General features: G+C 40.8%; 1 protein-coding gene and 1 long non-coding RNA gene across 6 annotated transcripts in view; one reads left to right on the top strand and one right to left on the bottom strand.

Annotated features, from left to right (window-relative positions):
- The window catches only part of SOHLH2 (spermatogenesis and oogenesis specific basic helix-loop-helix 2), a 41,534-nt gene extending 34,829 nt beyond the window's left edge, over window positions 1-6,705 (bottom strand). For 3 of the 5 annotated variants that reach the window (XM_055542360.1, XM_055542363.1, XM_055542362.1), the window contains exon 1: window positions 6,416-6,597. In XM_055542360.1, coding sequence (XP_055398335.1) covers window positions 6,416-6,463 — 48 coding nt within the window. In that variant the 5' untranslated portion in view covers window positions 6,464-6,597. Of the gene's footprint in view, window positions 1-6,415 lie in introns of all 5 variants that reach the window. The other 2 variants (XM_055542365.1, XM_055542364.1) reach the window with 2 other exon arrangements.
- Window positions 6,706-6,739: 34 nt separating this feature from the next.
- LOC129624435 (uncharacterized) lies at window positions 6,740-11,567 on the top strand. The gene is made up of 3 exons (XR_008700951.1): window positions 6,740-6,967; window positions 10,141-10,177; window positions 10,926-11,567. It is a non-coding gene; the product is annotated as an uncharacterized LOC129624435 (long non-coding RNA).
- The last annotated feature ends 9,605 nt before the right edge of the window (window positions 11,568-21,172 follow it).

Genomic DNA, 21,172 nt, shown 5'->3' with positions numbered 1-21,172 from the left:
CATGGCTCATAGTTTCATTGAGTTAGACAAGGCTGTGGTCCATGTGATCAGATTGGTTAGTTTTCTGTGATTGTGGTTTTCAGTCTGTCTGCCCTCTGATGGAGAAGGATAAGAGGCTTATGGAAGCTTCTTGATGGGAGAGACTGACTGAGGGGGAAATTAGGTCTTGTTCTGATGGGTGGGGCCACCCACAGTAAATCTTTAATCCAATTTTCAGCTGAAGGGTGGGGCTGTGTTCCCTCCCAGTTATTTGAAGTGAAGAAGTTGCTCAGCCATGTCTGACTCTTTGCGACCCCATGGACTGTACCCCACCAAGCTCCATGGGATTTTCCAGGCAAGGATACTGGAGTGGGGTTGCCATTTCCTTCTCCAGGGGATCTTCCCAACCCGGGGATCAAACCTGGGTCTCCTGTGTTATTTGACCTGAGGCCAAACTATCGTGGAGGTAATGAAGATAATGGCGACCTCTTTCAAAAGGTCCCATGCAGGCAGTGCCCCCAACCCTGCAGCAGGCCACCACCCTCCCATGCCTCCACCAGAGACTCCTGGACACTCACAGGCAAGCTTGGGTCAAAATTCTCCAAGCCAGGCTTTAACGGTACACGAACCGTGAAATTCCAGATATTCAAGCTGGATTTAGAAAAGCCAGAGGAACCTGAGATCAAATTGCCAACATCCGTTAGATCATCAAAAAAGCAAGAGAATACCAGAAAAACGTATACCTCTGCTTTATTGACTACACCAAAACCTTTGTGTGGATCACAACAAAATGTGGGAAATTCTTCAAGAGATGGGAATAACAGACCACCTGACCTGCCTCCTGAGAAATCTGCATGCAGGTCAAGAAGCAACAGTTAGAACTGGACATGGAACAATAGACCGGTTCCAAATCAGGAAAGGAGTACATCAAGGATGCATATTGTCACTCTGCTTATTTAACTTATATGCAGGGTACATCATGAGAAATGCCAGGCTGCATGAAGCACAAGCTGGAATCAAGACTGCCGGGAGAAATATCAATAACCTCAGATATGCAGATGACACCACACTTATGGCAGAAAGCAAAGAACTAAAGAGCCTCTTGATGAAAGTGAAAGAGAGTAAAAACGCTGACTTAAAACTCAACATTCAGAAAACTAAGATCATGGCATCCAGCCCCATCACTTCATGGCAAATAGATGGGGAAACAGTAGAAACAGTGACAGACTTTTTGGAGGGGGATGGTGACTGCAGCCATGAAATTAAAAGATGCTTGCTCCTTGGAAGAAAAGTTATGACCAATCTAGACAGCTTATTAAAAAGCAGAGACATTACTTTGCCGACAAAGGTCCGTCTCGTCAAAGCTATGGTTTTTCCAGTAGTCACGTATGGATGTGAGAGTTGAACTATAAAGAAAGCTGAGTGCTGAAGAATTGATGCTTTTAAACTGTGGTGTTGGAGAAGACTCTTGAGAGTCCCTTGGACTGCAAGGAGATCAAACCAGTCAATCCTAAAGGAAATCAGTCCTGAATATTCACTGGAAGGACTGATGCTGAAGATAAAACTCCAATCCTTTGGCCACCTGATATGAAGAACTGACTCCTTGGAAAAGACCCTAATGCTGGGAAAGACTGAAGGCTGGAAGAGCATGGGACAACAGAGGATGAGATGGTTGGATGGCATCACCAACTCGACGGACATGAGTTTGAGCAAACTCTAGGAGCTGGTGATGGACAGGGAAGCCTGGCGTGCTGCAGTCCATGAGGTCACAAAGAGTCAGACACAACCGGGCAAGTGAACTGAAATGAACTGAATATATGTCTCCATGGACTTGTAATTTAGAATACCACCTCTGCTTTTTTTGTCTTTTCAATATTTACTTGCTAAAGGTATCAGCACACTATTAAGCAACTCTTGCCAGGTAGACTGGGGAAGCCGGAATGTCAATAGGTGTGCTCAATTGATCATCATGAGCCAATCCCACTCTCCTGCCCCACTCTATTTTAAACAGAATAATAATTCAATATTATTATTTGATATTAGGCCTTTCATAGCCTAATATCAACTCATGTCACCAGCTTCATGTCCTCCTTCTACATTCTAAGAAGACAGCATAACACTCTTAAGTGAATTTTGAAATCTGGAATTTCTACAGTAAAGAGTATCAGGACCCTTTTAGAGTGTTTCCTTTTAATTTTGTAAACATTCTTCATTTCCATTAATACTTGGAGGACTCTAAGCCACCATGATGCTTTTGAGTGAAGAGTATTTGTGAACCTCCACTGGGGCACAGGGTTTCTTTTATACCATTACAATCACTTGTGAACCAAATGCCAAGCAGTGAAACAATCATTAACAAGGGGTCCTAAAATAAGTAACTAGATTTTTGTTTTTTAATTAACCAGGTTAACTGAAGCAACCTATGAATGTCCAAAAGTAACGTGCCTGCTACAGATGGGGTGACCATTTAATTTACCTTCCAAACTGAGACTCATGAGAACAAAGGGGGTGCTATTAATTATTATACTAAAAAACACGTATCAACTAGGATGTCCTGGGCTATGAACCACTTGCAAACCTTTCTAGTAGTAAAGTTTCTTTTTTCCTTTAAGACCTCCTGCCACTTTTATTGCATCTGCTTAAATATACTTGATGTCTCAGTACTCTCACCATTGGTATTTACTGAGTCCCTGCTCCAGGGCAGATGCTGTGCTGGGAATTCAAGGTGGACAGACAGACCAGCTCTCTTACATCCTAGGAATCTTTTTTTTTTTTTCTTTTCGCTATTAAGAATGAATGGCTTTCAATCCTTGCAAGACAGGGAATATAGTGGAAGATCAGTTCTACTAAAGCTGTTACTGATCCTTAAAAAAAAAAAAAATTAGAGTATGACTGCTTTACAATGTTGTGTTAGCTTCTACTGTACAACAGTGTGAGTCAGCTGTATGTACACATATATCCCCTGCCTCTTGGTCCTCCCTCCCACCCCCCACCCCACCCCACTGGAACACTGAGCTCAGCTCCCTGTGCTGTACAGCAGCTTCCCACTGGCTATCTAATTCACACATGATAGTGTAAACAAGTCAGTGCTACTCTCTCAATTCATCCCATGTTCTACTTCCCCCAATGTGTCCACAAATCGGTTCTCTATGACTGCATCTCTATTCCTGCCCTGCAAATAGGTTCATCAGTACCATTTTCCTAGATTTCATATATGTGTGTTAATATACAACATATTTTTTTAACATCTTGACAGTTAGCAGCAAAGGCTTTCACGGTAGGTATAACAGCATCCATTGCCTTGTTCAGTCACTAACTAGCATCTCTGAGTAATGTACCTATGCAGTCCTCATCTGGCCGGGAGGGTAATAGTACTTAAATCGCAGGACTGTTGTTAAGGAGAAATGTTTGTACAATGCCCTGCAGGTGGTAGTACTGCCCTATGATCCCAGGTAACACCAAATTTGAGCACATGGAACTCATCAAACCAAGAAGATGGGAAGGGGAGAGTAGAATTAGAAGGAAAACGTGTCCACATCAGGCAGTGCAAATAGCCCTAAACCAAACTGCTGTCTTCATTACTTGAGCCACAGGTAATGCAGGTTAAGTTTTGAACAATGTGCATCAGTTACTAACGTGAATAGCTCTATTGCTTCTCACCGCAATATTCTGCTCAAAGGCTCAGTTCTAAGTTCTCTAGAATTCCTCAGCTAGTCTTGTGGAGAAAAGTCAAGAGCGAGCTTTGACGGGCAGAACCCAGGTACTGGGGAAAAACTGAGGAGAGGTGGAAAGAGATTCTGAAAGAGATGAGGAAGCAAAGTACCCCTCATGGGCCTTTCTGCAACTTGTAACAGGACACAGAGGGGCAGGAAATAAAGCCATTCTGAGAAGAACTGATTCGTTCTCCTGCCAAAAGCTTCCATCTCTGCCCCACAAAATCAGCATACGAGGAACGTTCCTAAATCAGATCAGAATACTGCCCCACTGTCCCCAAGTAACTCAAATTAACTGAAGAACTTTTTTTTAAAAAAGCCTTATCACATTTATTACATTTATAAGGTCTAGAAGAGCTTCTAATCAACTTAAATTTGAATATTTATACAGTTAAAAATATCTTGTTGATGGTATAATATGAGCACAGGTGATGAGAAGTATCCACTGATAAGAATAAAAGGAAAATGAATAAAACGTTCTAGTATATTCAGCTCTGGAAAACTGCCTTTAGTACCTCTAAGATTTTCACCTGTGAGCATCACAACCTGAACTGATGCTGGGCTTCATTTGGTGGAATTTTTTTTTTTTCTATCTGAATTGTTCACTGCACTCCTTTAACAAAAGCAATACATATTCATTGCTGGAGGTTGGAAAATTCAAAGCAGTCCGAAGAGAAAATAAAAAGCAGTTAATTCCAGCACTCAGGGATAAACACCTTGGTGTAGCTCCCTTAAGTGTGGGCAGTTTTTTACAATGCCACACCATCATCACCCACGCTCTTCATCCACTCTGATTACTGAGATTAGGGTAACAGGCAGGGCACGCCAGTCTCTGCCATTTTTAAAACACTGGATTTCCATTTGCAATCTGTGGCAGGCTAAACCCTTAATTAGTAACAGCAGGTGCTTAAGTGCTTAAAGCAAATGGCTCCTGCATTTTAGTGAGCTGTTATTTATGTCACTCTTAGCACCGGGAGCAGCGCTGCCAATCAGCAGCAGCTGGGCTGGCTCGTGCCCTGACCGGGGCGCTTGCTGGTCACCAGTTTCTCCAGGAGTCAGGGCTTTAAGCAGCTCTAGCTAGAGAAATGAGCAAGCTGCTCAAAGGGTACAGTTGGGGCTTCAGGGTCTCTTAAGGGTGAAAAGCCGCAATCATCTATGTACTAACTACTCGGGCATCAGATATTTTATTCAGAATTCCACTGTGTGCAGCTCTGCCGAATCATATACCCCCAAAATACTGTTTTTCCTGAGTTGAAATCTCTCTCTCTCTAGTCGCTAAGTCGTGTCCGACTCTTTGCAACCCCATGGACTGTAGCCTGCCAGGCAAGAATACTGGAGTGGGTTGCCATTTCCTTCTCCAGGGGATCTTCCCGACCCAGGAATCGAACGCTGGTCTTCTGCATTGCAGGCAGATTCTTTACCGACTAGACTATGAGGGAAGCCCGATAGGTGCTTCCATTTTGAAAGAATTACAAAAACCTCTTAAACATGGTCCACTTCCGAGTGGTAGTAATTCGGTTCAGAAAGCTTGTTCTCAAGGAGTTTGTAGAGACTGGAGTATGTATAACACTCTCAGGGGTTCAAAACTCGACACCACCCAGGTTTCCCTCTCACATTTATCAAGACGTGAAATAAAAGAAAGTCAAACGCCAGCTCGCCTTGCTTCCTAGGGTGGGGTGGGGTTTAGCTTATCCTTCCTTCTTAGTGGATTTTTCCCTGGAGGCTCAGAGGTTAAAGCGTCTGCCTGCAATGCAGGAGACCTGGGTTCGATCCCTGGGTCGGTAAGATCCCCTGGAGAAGGAAATAGCAACCCACTCCAGTATTCTTGCCTGGAGAATTCCATGGACGGAGAAGCCTGGTGGGCCACAGTCCACGGGGTCGCAAAGAGTCGGACACGACTGAGCTACTTCACTTTCAGTTTCACTTTCCTTCCTGGTGAGCTGCTAATCACCGCTTCATTATTATCGAAAATGAGTCACAAAAATGATTCTGCATTTCTGCCGAGGGGATGGTAAATAAAGTGCGCCCCCCGCCCCACCGCCTCCCCAAGGCTGGGGTAGGGGCAGATTTGTGAATAGGGTGGGAGAATGTGGGAGGAGGGCAGCCGCCTTTTCCCACCAATGGCGACGGTCTCGACAGGCGTCAGCCACTTTGGGGGTCGGGGGTGTGCAAGGACACTCCGGACAACCCGCCAGTGAGCAAAGTGAAAGAAAAAAAAAGCACCCGAGTTGTGCAGACTAGAGACCTGAAGATAAACTTTCCCGTATTCAAGATGGTGACTAAAAGTCTCCATATCCAAATTGAAACGTGTGGAACCAACTTTTGTATACAGGATTCAGGCGAAAACATAAAAACTGCCTTTCCTGTTTTATCTGGTCACTAGCCCAAGACGTCTCGCCCTCGGTTCGCCCCACCGGTGGTCCGGGGCCCCGAAAATGAGTCTGTGATGGGCGAACGTCGAGAGCTCGAGGGGGTGACTCTGACGACAACACGGCCAGGTCCCCTTCCCTCCTCGGGCCTCCGCTCCTGAGGTGACCGAGCGCGTCCTCGACCTCGAGGTGGGCAGGCGCCCGCCGAGGGCTCCCGGGAGCCGGCCGGGTTGCCAGGGAGGCGTCCTGGACTGGCTCGCGCCCCGCAAAAGCCCCCGGGGTCGGCTCCGCGCCTGCCCGCGCGCCGTTATAAACGCAGCTGCCTCCCCTTCCTCCTCCTCCTCAGCCTCTTACCTGCCCCTGGGTTTGGCCGAACTCCGGGCCGGTAATTGAGGCCGCCATGGCGCGTTGCGCACGTGCGAGTCCTGGGGCAGCCTCACCGCGGGAGGAGCTTGGCAGCCCGCCTGCCTCGTCAGCTGCCAGCCCTGCGCCAATGGCTCTGGACCCCAGCTGCGGGGCGCCCGCCCACGGCCCGCCCTTAAAGTGGCCCTGCCGCCCGCCCCACCAGGTCGGGGTGGGGGTGGGGGGACTTCCGGGGAACCGGTGGGATGGCGATGGGCCGCCCCAAGGTGCCCTGCGGGGCCTCAGGAGACCCTGTCACTAGCGGTAGCCCACCTACAGTTCCATTCCGCTTGCCCTAGACCTCACACAGCTCAGGCCTGGGGCAAGGACATGTCTAAAAAGTCTTCAGTGTCTTATGGGAACGCTTTCAAGTTTAAATATCAGGAATTAGCAAACTGGATTTTTCTTTTTCCAAGACCAAGGGATGGTGGATCCCTATCCCAAGGATAGGGATGGTGAAGACTGATTATAGTGGTTTATTTCCAAACTATTAAGAAACGTCCTGTGAGTCAATAACAAATATCGTCCTCATTTCTCAAGTGAGAAATCTCCAGGCGGGGGCTGCTATGAAACCTGCTTTGTTCAGCCTTGCTAGACATTTTATTGAGATCCACTGAATGCCCTGACCCCTGAGGGATCCTTCCTCTTGTCTTTACCACTGTTCTTGGTTTCTTTCATTGCTAAAAACTTGGGGGAAGGGATGTCACTTTGGATTTGGCTAGACCCTTGATCTTACTTGAACACATAATACACACGTGCTCGAGTTGACCCACCACCTCCCATCTCTGGGCAACTGTTTCCTGAGCAGATGGTGGAGGGGTTCTGATTTAGATCATGACAGCAAGCATAAATATAACAGTGGTTGCCCATGATTTTCATGCGAAGAAAATGCAGATGAATTTCTGATGGGATCATTCTGCATTATTTTTGGAAGATAATTTTAATAGATATTAAGAAAGCTGTAAATGGACCATAAAGAAAGCTGAGCACCGAAGAATTGATGCTTTTGAACTGTGGTGGTGGAGAAGACTCTTGAGAGTCCCTTGGACTGCAAGGAGATCAAACCAGTCAGTCCTAAAGGAAATCAGTCCTGAATATTCATTGAAAGGACCAATCCTGACGCTGAAACTCCAATATTTTGGACACCTGATGAGAAGAACTGACTCATTGGAAAAGACCTTGATGCTCAGAAAGACTGAAGGTTAGGAGGAAAAGGGGACGACAGAGGACGCGATGGTTGGATGACCTCACTGTCTCAATGGACAAGAGTTTGAACAAGGTCCAGGAGTTGGTGATGGACAGGGAAGCCTGGTGTGCTGCAGTCCATTGGGTTGCAAAGAGTCGGACAGGACTGAGTGACTGAACTGAACTGAATTTTGGCTCTATCAGTTTTTCCAGTTAATCAGGCACTAAGAGTGTTCAGCTAAACATCTGTGAAGCAGTTAGCTTGCCCAATAATAACATAGGTGAATTCATCCCCAGGCATTGAGGTAGGAGTGAATTCAGACAGCATTAAGCACCTTCCCCAGTCTGGTAATCAAGTTTATCATTGACCTAAAAGTCTAGATTAGCAAGTCTGATGCTAATAGTGATGAAACCATTGTGGAAACTGACACAGTCATTGCTTTTAAACTTGAGTGGATGATGACAAAATTTATGCAAGAGGAAGTAATCATTTCCTGTGATGGAGGAAGCAAAAAGGTGATAAAGCTCTTCAGTATCAAGAGTATACGACTCCAGGTTCCATAAGAACCAATTTCGATATTTGAGAAGTTTCCAATTTCCTAAAAGAAAGAAGCTTACTCTGTAAATGACCAGACATCTATGGAAACGAAATGACACTCACTGGGGGCGATTTTTGTCTCTCAAGAAACAGTTGTCAAAATCTAGAGACAGTTTTTTTTTTCATTGTCACAACTAGAATCTAATGAGCAGACATCAGGAATATTGCTAAACATCATACAGTGCACAGAACAGCCTCCCAGAACAGAGAATTAATTATCTGGCCCCAAATGTCATTAGCACTGAGGCTGAGAGGCTCTACTATAAACCTTCTGAATTATAACACAGAATTTTAAACCATTTACCTTCTTTTTCACCATTAACATTCTTGAATCACACTCATTTTTATTACTAGAGATAAATGGACAGATGAACTCTTCTGGTGGTCCCCTAGAGTAACAATATGCTAGTCATATTCTTGATGGAAAGCTGAATATAATACCAAGAATTATAAAATATACAAAAAATAATAGAATAATTCTATATAGAGAAATATATTTTAAAACATACTCAAAATTAACAATTCAAATTCCTTAGAAAAGTTTTCCAATCCTTTAAAATTATTAGCATTCATATGGTATATGCATTGCATATAATGCATATGGTATATGCATTGCATATAATGCATATGCTATATGCATTACATTATTTCCCCCCAAACTAAATTATAATTATGTATTTCTCACAATATTCAAATTACAAATAGGTTTATAAGTAGTACAGTACACATGGTCTCCTCAAATGAACTCGTGAAGAACCTATTCTTAAAATATTTGGAAATTTTCCATCCAGATATTTTCTAGAAACTGTTCTATACTTGACTTGTTCTCAGAATCAGAGAAATTTAGAATTTGATAGGAACCTAGGGATTACCTGATTGTCCTTTCAGTTTAAAGATGCTGAGGCCCAAAGAATGCTCTCCTAAGTAGGTAGGACTGTAACCACAGAGATTGAAAGCCAGAGACTTAACTGATTTCAATCATTTTTACTAATAATTTTTTATACTTCAATTCAGTTCAGTAGCTCAGTCATGTCCAACTCTTTGCGACCCCATGAATCGCAGCACGCCAGGCCTCCCTGTCCGTCACCAAATCCAGCAGTTTACTAAAACTCACATCCATCGAGTTGGTGATGCCATCCAGCCATCTCATCCTCTGTCGTCCCCTTCTCCTCCTGCCCCCAATCCCTCCCAGCATCAGAATCTTTTCCAATGAGTCCTCTTCGCATGAGGTGGCCAAAGTACTGGAGTTTCAGCTTTAGCATCATTCCTTCCAAAGAACACCCAGGACTGATCTCCTTTAGAATGGACTGGTTGGATCTCCTTGCAGTCCAAGGGACTCAAAAGAGTCTTCTCCAACACCACAGTTTAAAAGCATCAATTCTTTGGCACTCAGCTTTCTTCACAGTCCAACTCTCACATCCATACATGACCACTGGAAGAACCTTAGCCTTGACTAGATGGACCTTTGTTGGCAAAGTAATGTCTCTGCTTTTGAATATGCTATCTAGGTTGGTCATAACTTCCCTTCCAAGATGTGCTAAATTCACTTTTAAAATACATATACTTTTAAACACTGTGTCTGCAATATTTTGGAATATTGAATCCAAGAGTGTACCATAACTTGACTGTTAAGTTCCATTATAGAATTGTAAACAAGGATATTTTTATACTCGTAACTAAGGAAGGTGACCTTTGCTTCCACTTTTGCCATTTTCCCCTATCTCCTTTCAGGCATTTTATCATAGAATAGCTAGAATAATCTTTTAAAATAAAAGTCAGAGTATTAACTCTTTCTCAAAACCCTTCTGTCAGAAAAAAAATTTTAATTATTTTCCAAGTCTAACAAGGCTTTATATCATCTGACTCCATCAACTTTATCTCTTACCATTCCTAGGACCTCTCATGACCTCCTCTTCTTCCTAAAATACCAGGTAAGTGCAAAGCTAGAATATTCTGCCCTTGTCATCCTTCTGCTTGGAATGCTCTTCCCCAGGTTTCTCCATTTCATGTAGATTTGTTATGATGTCATCTCTGTGGATACCCCAATTAGAATCTAACCCCTCCATTTTTCTTTATAAAATTTTTCTAATGTTATACAGCATATATATGTTTTTACTTGTTTTTCTCCCCTCTCTAGAAGAGGAAATTTGTGTCATTCACTATTAACACCTTGGAATAGAAAAATGCCTGGCTCATAGCAGGCACTAAATATGTGAATGAATGAATGAAAGTCATTTCAGTAGTTGATTAGTATACACTGACTTGGATTCTGGTCTTTCTGCCTCCAAGTCTACAACCTGTCCTTTATTTCATAATGCCACTCATTTCATCATGAAAAATTTCATCATGAAAAAGACAAGGTTTAGAGGAAAGGAAAAAAATATTGCAGGCACCAAAATGACAAGATTGTTATCTCAAAGTTGGACTGGTATCATTGTGTTGGTGGTGGCCCGGGAAATGTGGATAGGTCAGTTTTAATCTCATCCCTTCCTCATTTAAAGTGTGCAAGGCTCCTCTGCTTATGAAATTAACTTCTCATTCCTCAGTGAGGCACTAGGGCACACATTCTCTTGCCCCTATCTGGCTTTCAAGATTCAGCTTTTAATCAAGTCAACTAGATTAAACTAGATGAAGTGAACAGGATTCCCTGACAGTGTCTTGGGATTCTCCCCAGCGTAGGAGCCCCATGACCAGACAAAGTGGCCTCTTTCTTGAGACTACAGTGCTGAAGGGATGAATCACCTGAAGCCTAGAGAAGCCCAGAGCCACCTTCAAAGGACAGAGCAACGTTGGCCAGCGACCACTGAGAACAAAGTTCACTGATTTAGACACCAAGCTGGATATCTCTTCTGACCCTCCCCAGCTTCTCACTCATTTATCCCTTGGTTCTGATTTCAGCCTAAAAACTCTCCCTGTCATCCCTATGTCAAACAGGCTAGGACCCTTTCTGTTCCCATGCCTCCTTTGTTTAGCTCAGTTGGTTCTCCCAACCAGAAGGCTCATCTCTGACAACTGCATAATGTAAAGTTTATTAGTACACTTACCCCTGAACTTTCTCATTCATCCTGGCTTGGGGGCTCTCCCATGCTACTCTCCGACTCAAACTTCCCTTTGGTGGTTAATTTGGGAAGACAACAGGAAAATTCCCAAGGTATTCCCAACTCTGTCTGACATCTCTGCTTCAACAATTAGAATTCATTGTAAGTAGCATGATAAGGCAGAGATTGTTTTGTTTTGGGTGCCAAACAGTTCATTTTGCTTCTTTTCCTAATTTTGCTTAATATTCAACTGTAATAGTATATGCTTTAAAATAACATTCCTTTAAATAATATGATAAAAAATAATCATTAAGAAAAAAGGAAATAATGGTTAACTGTGAAAGAATAACTGTATACATATAACTGATTCACTTGATTTGCTTACAACAGAAACTAACATAATACTGTAACTCGACTATACTCCAATAAAAATCAATTTTAAAAAGCCTTGATATTTGCCTAAGCCACTGAAACGCTAGAGGAAAAAAACAAAAAAATAATCTTTATAATACAAAGTAACTTTAATAATTTTTTATTTAAATTTTATTTTATATTGGTGTTGAGTTATTTAACAATGTGTTAGTTTCAGCAAAGTGGTCCAGTTATACATATAAAATAACACATTTTGACTTTATTGTGAATAGTTATTCACAGAGATTTCTTTACTACACTTGATATTCTGCTGCTGCTAAGTCACTTCAGTCGTGTCCGACTCTGTGCGACCCCATAGATGGCAGCCTACCAGGCTCCCGTCCCTGGGATTCTCCAGGCAAGAACACTGGAATGGGTTGCCATTTCCTTCTCCAATGCATGAAAAGTGAAAAGTGAAAGTGAAGTCGCTGAGTTGTGTCCGACTCTTCGCAGCCTACCAGGCTCCTCCATCCATGGGATTTCCCAGGCAAGAGTACTGGAGTGGGGTGCCAGTGCCTTCTCCACACTTGGTATTCTAGCATGCAGCATATAGAGGGTGATCAGTAAATATGGTTTCCCAGTGAATTAGGAACCATTGCCCTTAGGCAGTGATGAAGATCAAAGAATAGTATCAACTTTTAGTGATGCCTTACAGCCGATAACACTAAGATGTGACAGTTTTCTCATCGTCCAGTATACCAGTATACTTTCAACAACAGAGTTTAGTTTTATGGAATGAGTCTTTACTAGGAAATGTGGAGCTAAACCAAAGTGATACTCTTAACTATGGATGAGGGGGACTGCGTCACTCAAGGTCCAGAGTGAGGCTGGGCACTGCCACAGTGATAGTTCTGAGGGTGTAGTTCCAGGTAACCACACAGCAGAACCATTAAAGCAGCTTCCCTGGAGTCACTGATTATGGCTTTATTGCCTAAGATCAGTAGCTACAAAACCGCACAGCTTCCTTTAAGCCACAAAGACTGCGGACTTAAAGTCCTGTGGAATTTCTACATCACAAACATACTAGACAATCTTAAAGAAGTCTCTGGTATTGTGAAGGTGGCTGATAAGGTGAAGGAGAAAAAATGATGTTCACACTTTCCTTGTGAATACTTACATGTATACTAACATGAGTTAAAGTCAGCTGGAGAAATTTTTATTATGAAAAATTTCATACATATATGTACGTAATAGATGTACAACATAAAGTACATGAGTGTATATGCACCTACCGCCCAGCCTAACAGACACTCAATAATTCTGAAGTCTTTGAAGTACCTCTCCCATTCTTGGTCTCCTTTGTCTTTCAAGATATAAATATTATTTATCCTTTTTATTTTATTTTATTTTTAAACTTTACAATATTGTATCTTTTTTTTTTTTTTAACTGCTGAAACCTGAATGGATTGTACTGAGAGAAAAATAAGCCTCTGTGTGAAGCCCCTGAGGTCTAGAGTTCTTTCTTATAGTCATAATGCAGATATTGATAACTTGAAATTAAGTGCTGTGTTAACAAAACATTAATACTAAAACAACTGGCATGGCATTAACTTAGCAGGTCTGCAGTGGGAGGGAGGGACACCAAGTCTGGGGACCCCTATTATACACAGCAGATTAAGTGCTTTCCAAAGCTGTGGGTGAAGGAAAAGAGGTGGGAAAACTAATAATGATGGATGCCTGATGTTACTGGCTGCCTTTGACAAGGCAGAAGAAAAAAATGAGCTTGGGATGTCATCCGCCAGTTTGCAAGGAACAGAGTATACAGAGAGTCTCAAGGAGAGCCCAGAAATTTGGGGTCATGAAAGGGTTGGAAAGACCAACTACTTTTAGACCTAAAAAACAAGAAATAAGACCTAGAAAGTTTGTGTGCAACAAGAGGCCACTAGGACAGCCTGTGGCAAAGATCAGACTATGGGTATTGACTTATGCCCAACCATAGATCCAAGGTAGCTGCCATTTAGGAGGTAGAGAGATACAGGCCAATGAAACAAATCTTGCTCTAAAATTGTCATTATTATACATGGAATTGACTACTATTTTAATAGAGCTATATTACCCAAGAAACCATAAACATGGACTAAAAGGCTTTTGACTACTTGAACTAAGAAGCCACTGTCTATGGGAACCCAAGTTTTTTCTAACAGAAAATGAGCTCTAAAAGCTGTGCATCTCCAAAGGGGGGGCTCTAACCCCCAAAGCCCACTTCAAATATGAACAAGAAGATTGAAAGGGAAGAATCTTTCGGGGATAGAGTTATAGACCATTTAGAAAAATAAACAAGGACACTCCTATCAGGAAGCGGAATTACAGCCTGATCCAGGAACCTACCCCATTAATAGGATTCCATAAATGTTATGGATCAGAGATGGTGTGCGGTCTTCTTTTCTGAGTGGAAGTGCTTATGGGTTCCCCTCAGACACAGATTGGTATATTCCACGGTTGTTTGAGCCCAAACTGTATTTGGCTTGGACTGTAGAGCATTTGCACAAGGCTTTAAAGAGCCCCCCTTGTGGCTCAGCTGGTAAAGAATCTGCCTGCAGTGCGGGAGACCTGGGTTTGATCCCTGGGTTGGGAAGATCTCCTGGAGAAGGGAAAGGCTACCCACTCTAGTATTTGGCTTGGAGAATTCCATGGACTGTATATCCATGGGGTCGCAAAGTGTCAGACATGACTAAGCAACTTTCACTTAAGGAGTGGTATCCTAGAAACCAATGGATGAAAGAGCAAGAGATTCTGTTTAGTGAAAAAAAAGAAAGAAAATTATTTTGGTTCTGTTCAGTGGACTAGAAAATACACTGAGTTAGAATCGCTTTAAAAATACCAACTGAAAATTCTAGAATCCGACTCAATGATGGAGGCAGGCCAAGGGCCATTACTATCAATAAAAGGCTGAATTTATCTCTAAGTAGTTTCAAAGAAAGATATCATTATCGGCTGAAAACAATATCCAAAGAGTTGTAAGCGTTACTAAAAATATTGTTTGATACGATATTAGTGAGCACAGGCTGCTTGAACAAGTAAAATCCAAATCTCAGTAATTTCACATAGTCACTCACTCACAGAAAGATTTACTTTCCATGTACCCCATAATCAAATGAGAGCTAGCAAGGTAAGAGAAATGAATTTGCTACATGATTTTAGTACTTACTTTTACCACATTAAGATAACAGAATTGTCTCAAATAAAAAAGGTTTTCCCCCTCCCTTTCCCTATCACATGCTCATAAAGGTAACTTTGAAATCCATTAGTTCTTTTTTTTTTAAGATTTAACCAAAATTGTGATTTTTATATTGGGGAGTAGCAAAAGGATAAAGAGAGAAAAAAAATCCTTATGTACTATAATAAAAAAGTCAATAGATAATGTTTTAAAACTTAAGAATCAAGAGAACAGTTTGCACATATTTAAAAATATGGAAATAAATGTCCCAAAGGTTGAAAATGTAAAATAACTGACCCAAGAATAGAAAGTTGGAAAATGAAGGACACAGGGAAATGATACAAGGAAGTTTTGGAGATTCAGGGATAATAAGTAAGGTGATTGTGATAGTCCTAGTTTATGGGTGGTTTTTCCCCAGCATCCTGTCCAATTTAGCAACTTTTCTTGTGAAATCAATTAGCTCCATCTTCATTCTGCAGAGAAGACACTTAAGACAGGAAAGTTATGTAAACTTTCCTAAGTTAAACAGCATGTTAAAACATGCTCCCTTCTAGTACTCCACAAGGCACTCTCCATCTCCACCTATTTCTGAATCATCACTTGGAGCCTACCTCATCTTCCTCTGTAGAGCTGGACAGTAAATTTGTGTAACAAAACACATTTTTGGCACTTTCAGTAGACTAAAACCCCATTTTTGTAGTCTCTCCTATATTTTCCAGTCATCAAAATCATATTATATGTATGATTTTGCATCACTATGTTAACTTTCTAATGTTAAGTCCTCCCATGATCTGTTTTGCAAACTCCACTGAAATCAAACAAAATGTATTGTGTGCCTGTCATATACTAGGTAATAAGCTAGCTGGTGACAAATGATGAATAAGAGTGTTCATTATATTAAAGTGCTGGAGATAAAGTACACTGAAGTACGTCAGAATGGAGATATATGAGAAGAAATAATTTTAATATAAGATAGCAAATACTAACCAATGCAGAATATTTAACCATGTGGAAGAAGCACAGTTCACTTATGCATTTCCCTTTAATTGTACATTTTTTGGTATGACAAATAATACTGATAAAGTAATTGTCCTTGAATGTTTTCTATGTGCAGGGTTTTTCATTAGACTTGATTACCAGAAGTACAAACATTAAGTCAACATAACATTGTCTTTCAAAAGAATTATATGAATTTATATTCCCAGCTGCAATATATTAGAACTTCTTAATTTCAGCTCTATTAGCACTGAAAATTGTCTTTTTGAAAATCACTGCTTATTTTATAGATGAAAAATGGTATCTAATTTTAGTTTACATTTAACAAATGGACAATAATAATATTACTCCTAATTTTGCTAGTTTTGGCTACTGCTAAAGCAACATTTTTGAAAGTCCATATTTACAGCCTACAGATACATAGCCTATAAGATACAATTAACATATATTTTCAGAAGCCATTTTTGGGTCTGATAATGGACAGGGATGCAAAGAAATAGATAAAAACAATAGAATGGGAAAGACTATAAATCTCTTCAAGAAAATTAGAGATACCAAGGGAACATTTCATGCAAAGATGGGCTCAGTAAAGGGCAGAAATGGTATGGACCTAACAGAAGCAGAAGATATTAAGAAGAAATGGCAAGAATATACAGAAGAACTATAGAAAAAAGATCTTAATGACCCAGATAACCATGATGGTGTGATGACTCACCTAGAGCCAGACATCCTGGAGTGTGAAGTCAAGTGGACCTTAAGAAGCATTTCTATCAACAAAGTTAATGGAGGTGATGGAATTACAGCTGAGCTCTTTCAAAGCCTAAAAGATGATTTTGTTAAAGTGCTGCACTCAATATGCCAGCAAATTCGGAAAACTCAGCAGTGGCCACAGGACTGGAAAAGGTCAGTTTTCATTCCAATCCCAAAGAAAGGCAATACTAAAGAGTGCTCAAACTACCACACAATTGCACTCATCTCACATGCTAGCAAAGTAATGCTGAAAATTCTCCAAACCAGGCTTCAACAGACAATGAACTGTGAACTTCAAGATGTTCAAGCTGGATTTAGAAAGGCCTGAGGAACCAGAGATCAAACTGCCAACACCCGTTGGATCATTGAAAAAGCAAGAGAATACCAGAAAAACATCTATTTCTGCTTTACTGACCACGCCAAAGCCTTTGTGTGTATAACAAACTGTGGAAAATTCTGAAAGAGATGGGAATACCAGACCACCTGACCTGCCTCCTGAGAAATCTGTATGCAGGTCAAGAAGCAACAGTTAGAACTGGACATGGAACCACAGAATGGTTCCAAATTGAGAAAGGAGTACGTCAAGGCTGTATATTGTCACCCTGCTTATTTAACTTCTAGGCAGAGTACATCATGAGAAATGCTAGGCTGCATGAAGCACAAGCTGAAATCAATACTGCCGGGAGAAATATCAATAACCTCAGATATGCAGATGACATCACCCTTACGGCAGAAAGCGAAGAAGAACTAAAGAGCTTCTTAATGAAAGAGGAGAGTGAAAAAGTTGACTTAAAACGCAACATTCAGAAAACTAAGATCATGGCATCCAGTCCCATCACTTCATGGCAAATAGATGGGGAAACAGTGGAAACAGTGACAGACTATTTTGGGGGGGCTCCAAATCACTGCAGATGGTGACTGCAGCCATGAAATTAAAAGATGCTTGCTCCTTGGAAGTAAAGCTATGACCAATCTACACAGCATATTAAAAAGCAGAGATATTATTGTGCCAACAAAGGTCCATCTGGTCAAAGCTATGGTTTTTCCAGTAGTCATGTGTGGATGTGAGAGTTGGACTATAAAGAAAGCTGAGCGTCAAAGAATTTATGCTTTTGAACTGTGGTGTTGGAAAAGACTCTTGAGAGTCCCTTGGCCTGCAAGGAGATCCAATCAGCCCATCCTAAAGGAAATCACTCCTGAATATTCATTGGAAGAACTGATGCTAAAGCTGAAACTCCAATACTTTGGCCACCTGATGTGAAGAACTGACTCAATGGAAAAGACCCTGATCCTGGGCAAGACTGAAGGCAGGAGGAAAAGGAGACGACAGAGGATGAGATGGTTGAATGGCATCACCAACTTGATGGACGTGAGTTTGAGTAAGCTCCGGGAGTTGGTGATGGACAGAGAAGCCTGGCAAGCTGCAGTCCATGGGGTTGCAAAGAGTCGGACGTGACTGAGCGACTGAACTGAACTGAACTGACTGAATGGACAGGGAATCAGAGTATCTTAGTAGCAAAAGGGATACTGGCAGTCATCAAATTCACCCAACTGCAGAGTCCTTTCTGTAACATCCCTGACAAAGGGACACCTAGCCACTGCATGAACAATTTCAATGATGATAATAAACTCACTGTTGGGTAGCTCTCTGGATAGTAACACGCTCTCTGTAACTGATACAGAAACATGAAATTGCTTTATAAAGTTAAAAGGATGCTCTATAAATTTAAGATTTTTTTTCTAATTCATAGGTTGGATTAGTATACTAACTTGTTTTAAAAATAGTGTTCTACTGTCAAAACGGTATGATCTTGCATTTAAATACAGCTTTATTATTTAAATGTTAGTGGCTCCGTTGTGTCCAGCTCTTTGCAACCCCATGGACTGTAGCCCTCCAGGCTTCTTTATCCACAGAATTATCTGGGCAAGAGTACTGGAATGGGTAGCCATTCCTTTCTCCAAGGAATCTTCTCGACGCAAAGATCATACTCAGGTGTCTTGCACTGCAAACAGATCTTTACTGTCTGAGCCATGGGAAGTCCTATATTATATTTTAAAGATACTTTCATATCTCAGTCACACTGAGTGATTTTAATAGCAGCTTTTAGTATTCTGGTATGCTTACTCTCTTTAAATGCCAAAATCGCAGTATCTTTGTTGTCATAAGTCTGATACTCTGCTATTTAAAAATCAAAAATCTATATTATTTACATATTGAAATAACTGTTATTCAATTACTCAATTTATCCAAGAAATGACATGTTATATGTGGTCTAGACAGGCCTTCACTTGGTGCACAAAGCAAAAAGTGTTAAGCTTCTGGTGCAAGATACAATTCTTAGTCCAAAATAATTTCTTGTGCAGTGGATTATGACCATCACAGTACTAAAACTGATACAGGTAACTTCACATTGGATTCTCCAGCTATACATGATAAAACTAATGAAGACGATGAAAACTATAAAATGTCTTTGAAACAAAACCTATATAGCTCTCTATAAATTAGGGGGGGAAAACCTGCTGCTGCTAAATCACTTTAGTCATGTCCGACTCTGTGCGACCCCATAGATGGCAGCCCACCAGGCCCCACCGTCCCTGGGATTCTCCAGGCAAGAACACTGGAGTGGGTTGCCATTTCCTTCTCCAATGCATGAAAGTGAAAAGTGAAAGTGAAGTCGCTCAGTCGTGTCCGAGTCTTAGCGACACTATGGACTGCAGCCTACCAGGCTCCTCCGTCCATGGGATTTTCCAGGCAAGAGTACTGGAGTGGGGTGCCATTGCCTTCTTCAGGAAAAAACCTAACCCTAGTCAAATGTCAAAAGATGCTTTATTAATATTTCTACAAGGTTATCAAATGAGATAGGATTATTCAAAAGAAGTCAAGGAAATACTGGGAAGTAGTATATAAGCTTCATTGTCCTTCTGTCTAGTATAGTATCTGAAAGAGCTTCTTTGTTCGAAAATTATGGTAAAAATATACTCTTGACTCAGCAATGGCACTAATGACAATGCATTTTAATGTTTAAGATCATATTTTCTAAGATCAAATAAAATCCTATTAAAATTCATCTGTCAATTTATATTAAAAGGTTAACATATGTTTGTTTTTAAATAATAGTTTTATTAAGGTATAAATAACATTGCATGCAATTCACCAATGTACAGTGCTTTCAGTATTTTTTAGTTCATTCATGAAGTTGTACAACCATCACCATGATTAATTTTAGAACATCTGCATCAGCCCCCAAAGAAACCCTATACACGTTAGCAGTTCTTCTCCATTACCCACCCTCCCCTTCAGCTGATGTTGAAGCCCCATCAGCCTTCAGCAACTATATTAATCTACTCTCTGTCCATACAGATTTGTCTATTCTGGACATTTCATATAAATGGAATTATATAATATGTGATCTCTTGTGACTGGCTTTGTTCACTCAGGATAATGTTTTCAAGGTCCATCCATGTTGTACTTCGTTCCTTTTACTGCTAAATACTATTCCATTCTTTGGATATACCAGAATTTATTTATTCCTTCATCGGCTGATGGATATTTGGGTTGTTTCTACTTTTTAGCTATTATGTAGAATAGCGCTATAAATACTTGTGTACACATTTGTATGTGCACCTTGGTTTTCATTTCTCTGGGGTGTATCCAGAGGAGTAGAAATGCTGGGTGACATGGTAATTCTATGTTTAACCTTCTGAGGAACTGACAGACTGTTTTCAGAGTAGTGGTGCAGTTTTACATCCATCCCCACGAGGGGATGTAAACTTTTTTAATGTCTTAAAAGAACACTTCTCATACTCTTGTTCCATTTCCACTCTAGACTTGAGTACTATGAACACTTGGCCAGTGTGTGAGGCTTCCAATTTCTCCACATCCTCATTATTACTCATTATACTGTCTTTTTAATTACAGCAACATTTTTTTTATAAATGGTACTTTTTAACATTTTGTAATACATTTATAGGTGCTAAAATTTTTGAAATAAACATTGTTTACTGATATTTTGCTTCAGGAATTGTGAATGCTTCAAAAACAACATCAATACTGATATTAATACATACTTCAATATTAAATAAAGACCCCAAAGTATAAATCTTATACTGATTATTTCAGTAAATAATTGCAATTTTGTATAAAGCTTCACATTGACAAATTATCTTCAGAGCTCAGAATTAAGTATAACTTTTTCTCAACTTGTTTTTCCCTTCCATTAAAAAAAAGAGAAAGGTGCGTAATTCACTCTTTCTTTGCGCTGACTACTAGGAAGCTTAAAATGGAGCTTTTTCTTAGTTGGGAATCTAGCAAAACTAACTTTTATTTTTATCTTTCATCTTATGGGTCTTGTTTCAATTTATAGATATATCTCTATATTTAGTAAAAGGTAACACAATACTTTTTAGAAATAGTGTATACAGAAGTAAATAAATAAAAATGTAGTATAAGGCAATGGCACCCCACTCCAGTACTCTTGCCTGGAAAATCCTATGGACAGAGGAGCCTGGTAGGCTGCAGTCCATGGGGTCGCTAAGAGTCAGACACGACTGAGCGACTTCACTTTCACTTCTCA

The sequence above is a fragment of the Bubalus kerabau genome, chromosome 12 (assembly GCF_029407905.1).
Source record: "Bubalus kerabau isolate K-KA32 ecotype Philippines breed swamp buffalo chromosome 12, PCC_UOA_SB_1v2, whole genome shotgun sequence".
Classification (NCBI taxonomy): domain Eukaryota; kingdom Metazoa; phylum Chordata; class Mammalia; order Artiodactyla; family Bovidae; genus Bubalus; species Bubalus kerabau.
Note: the sequence above shows the minus strand (reverse complement) of the source record. Positions and strands in the feature narration are given on the sequence as shown.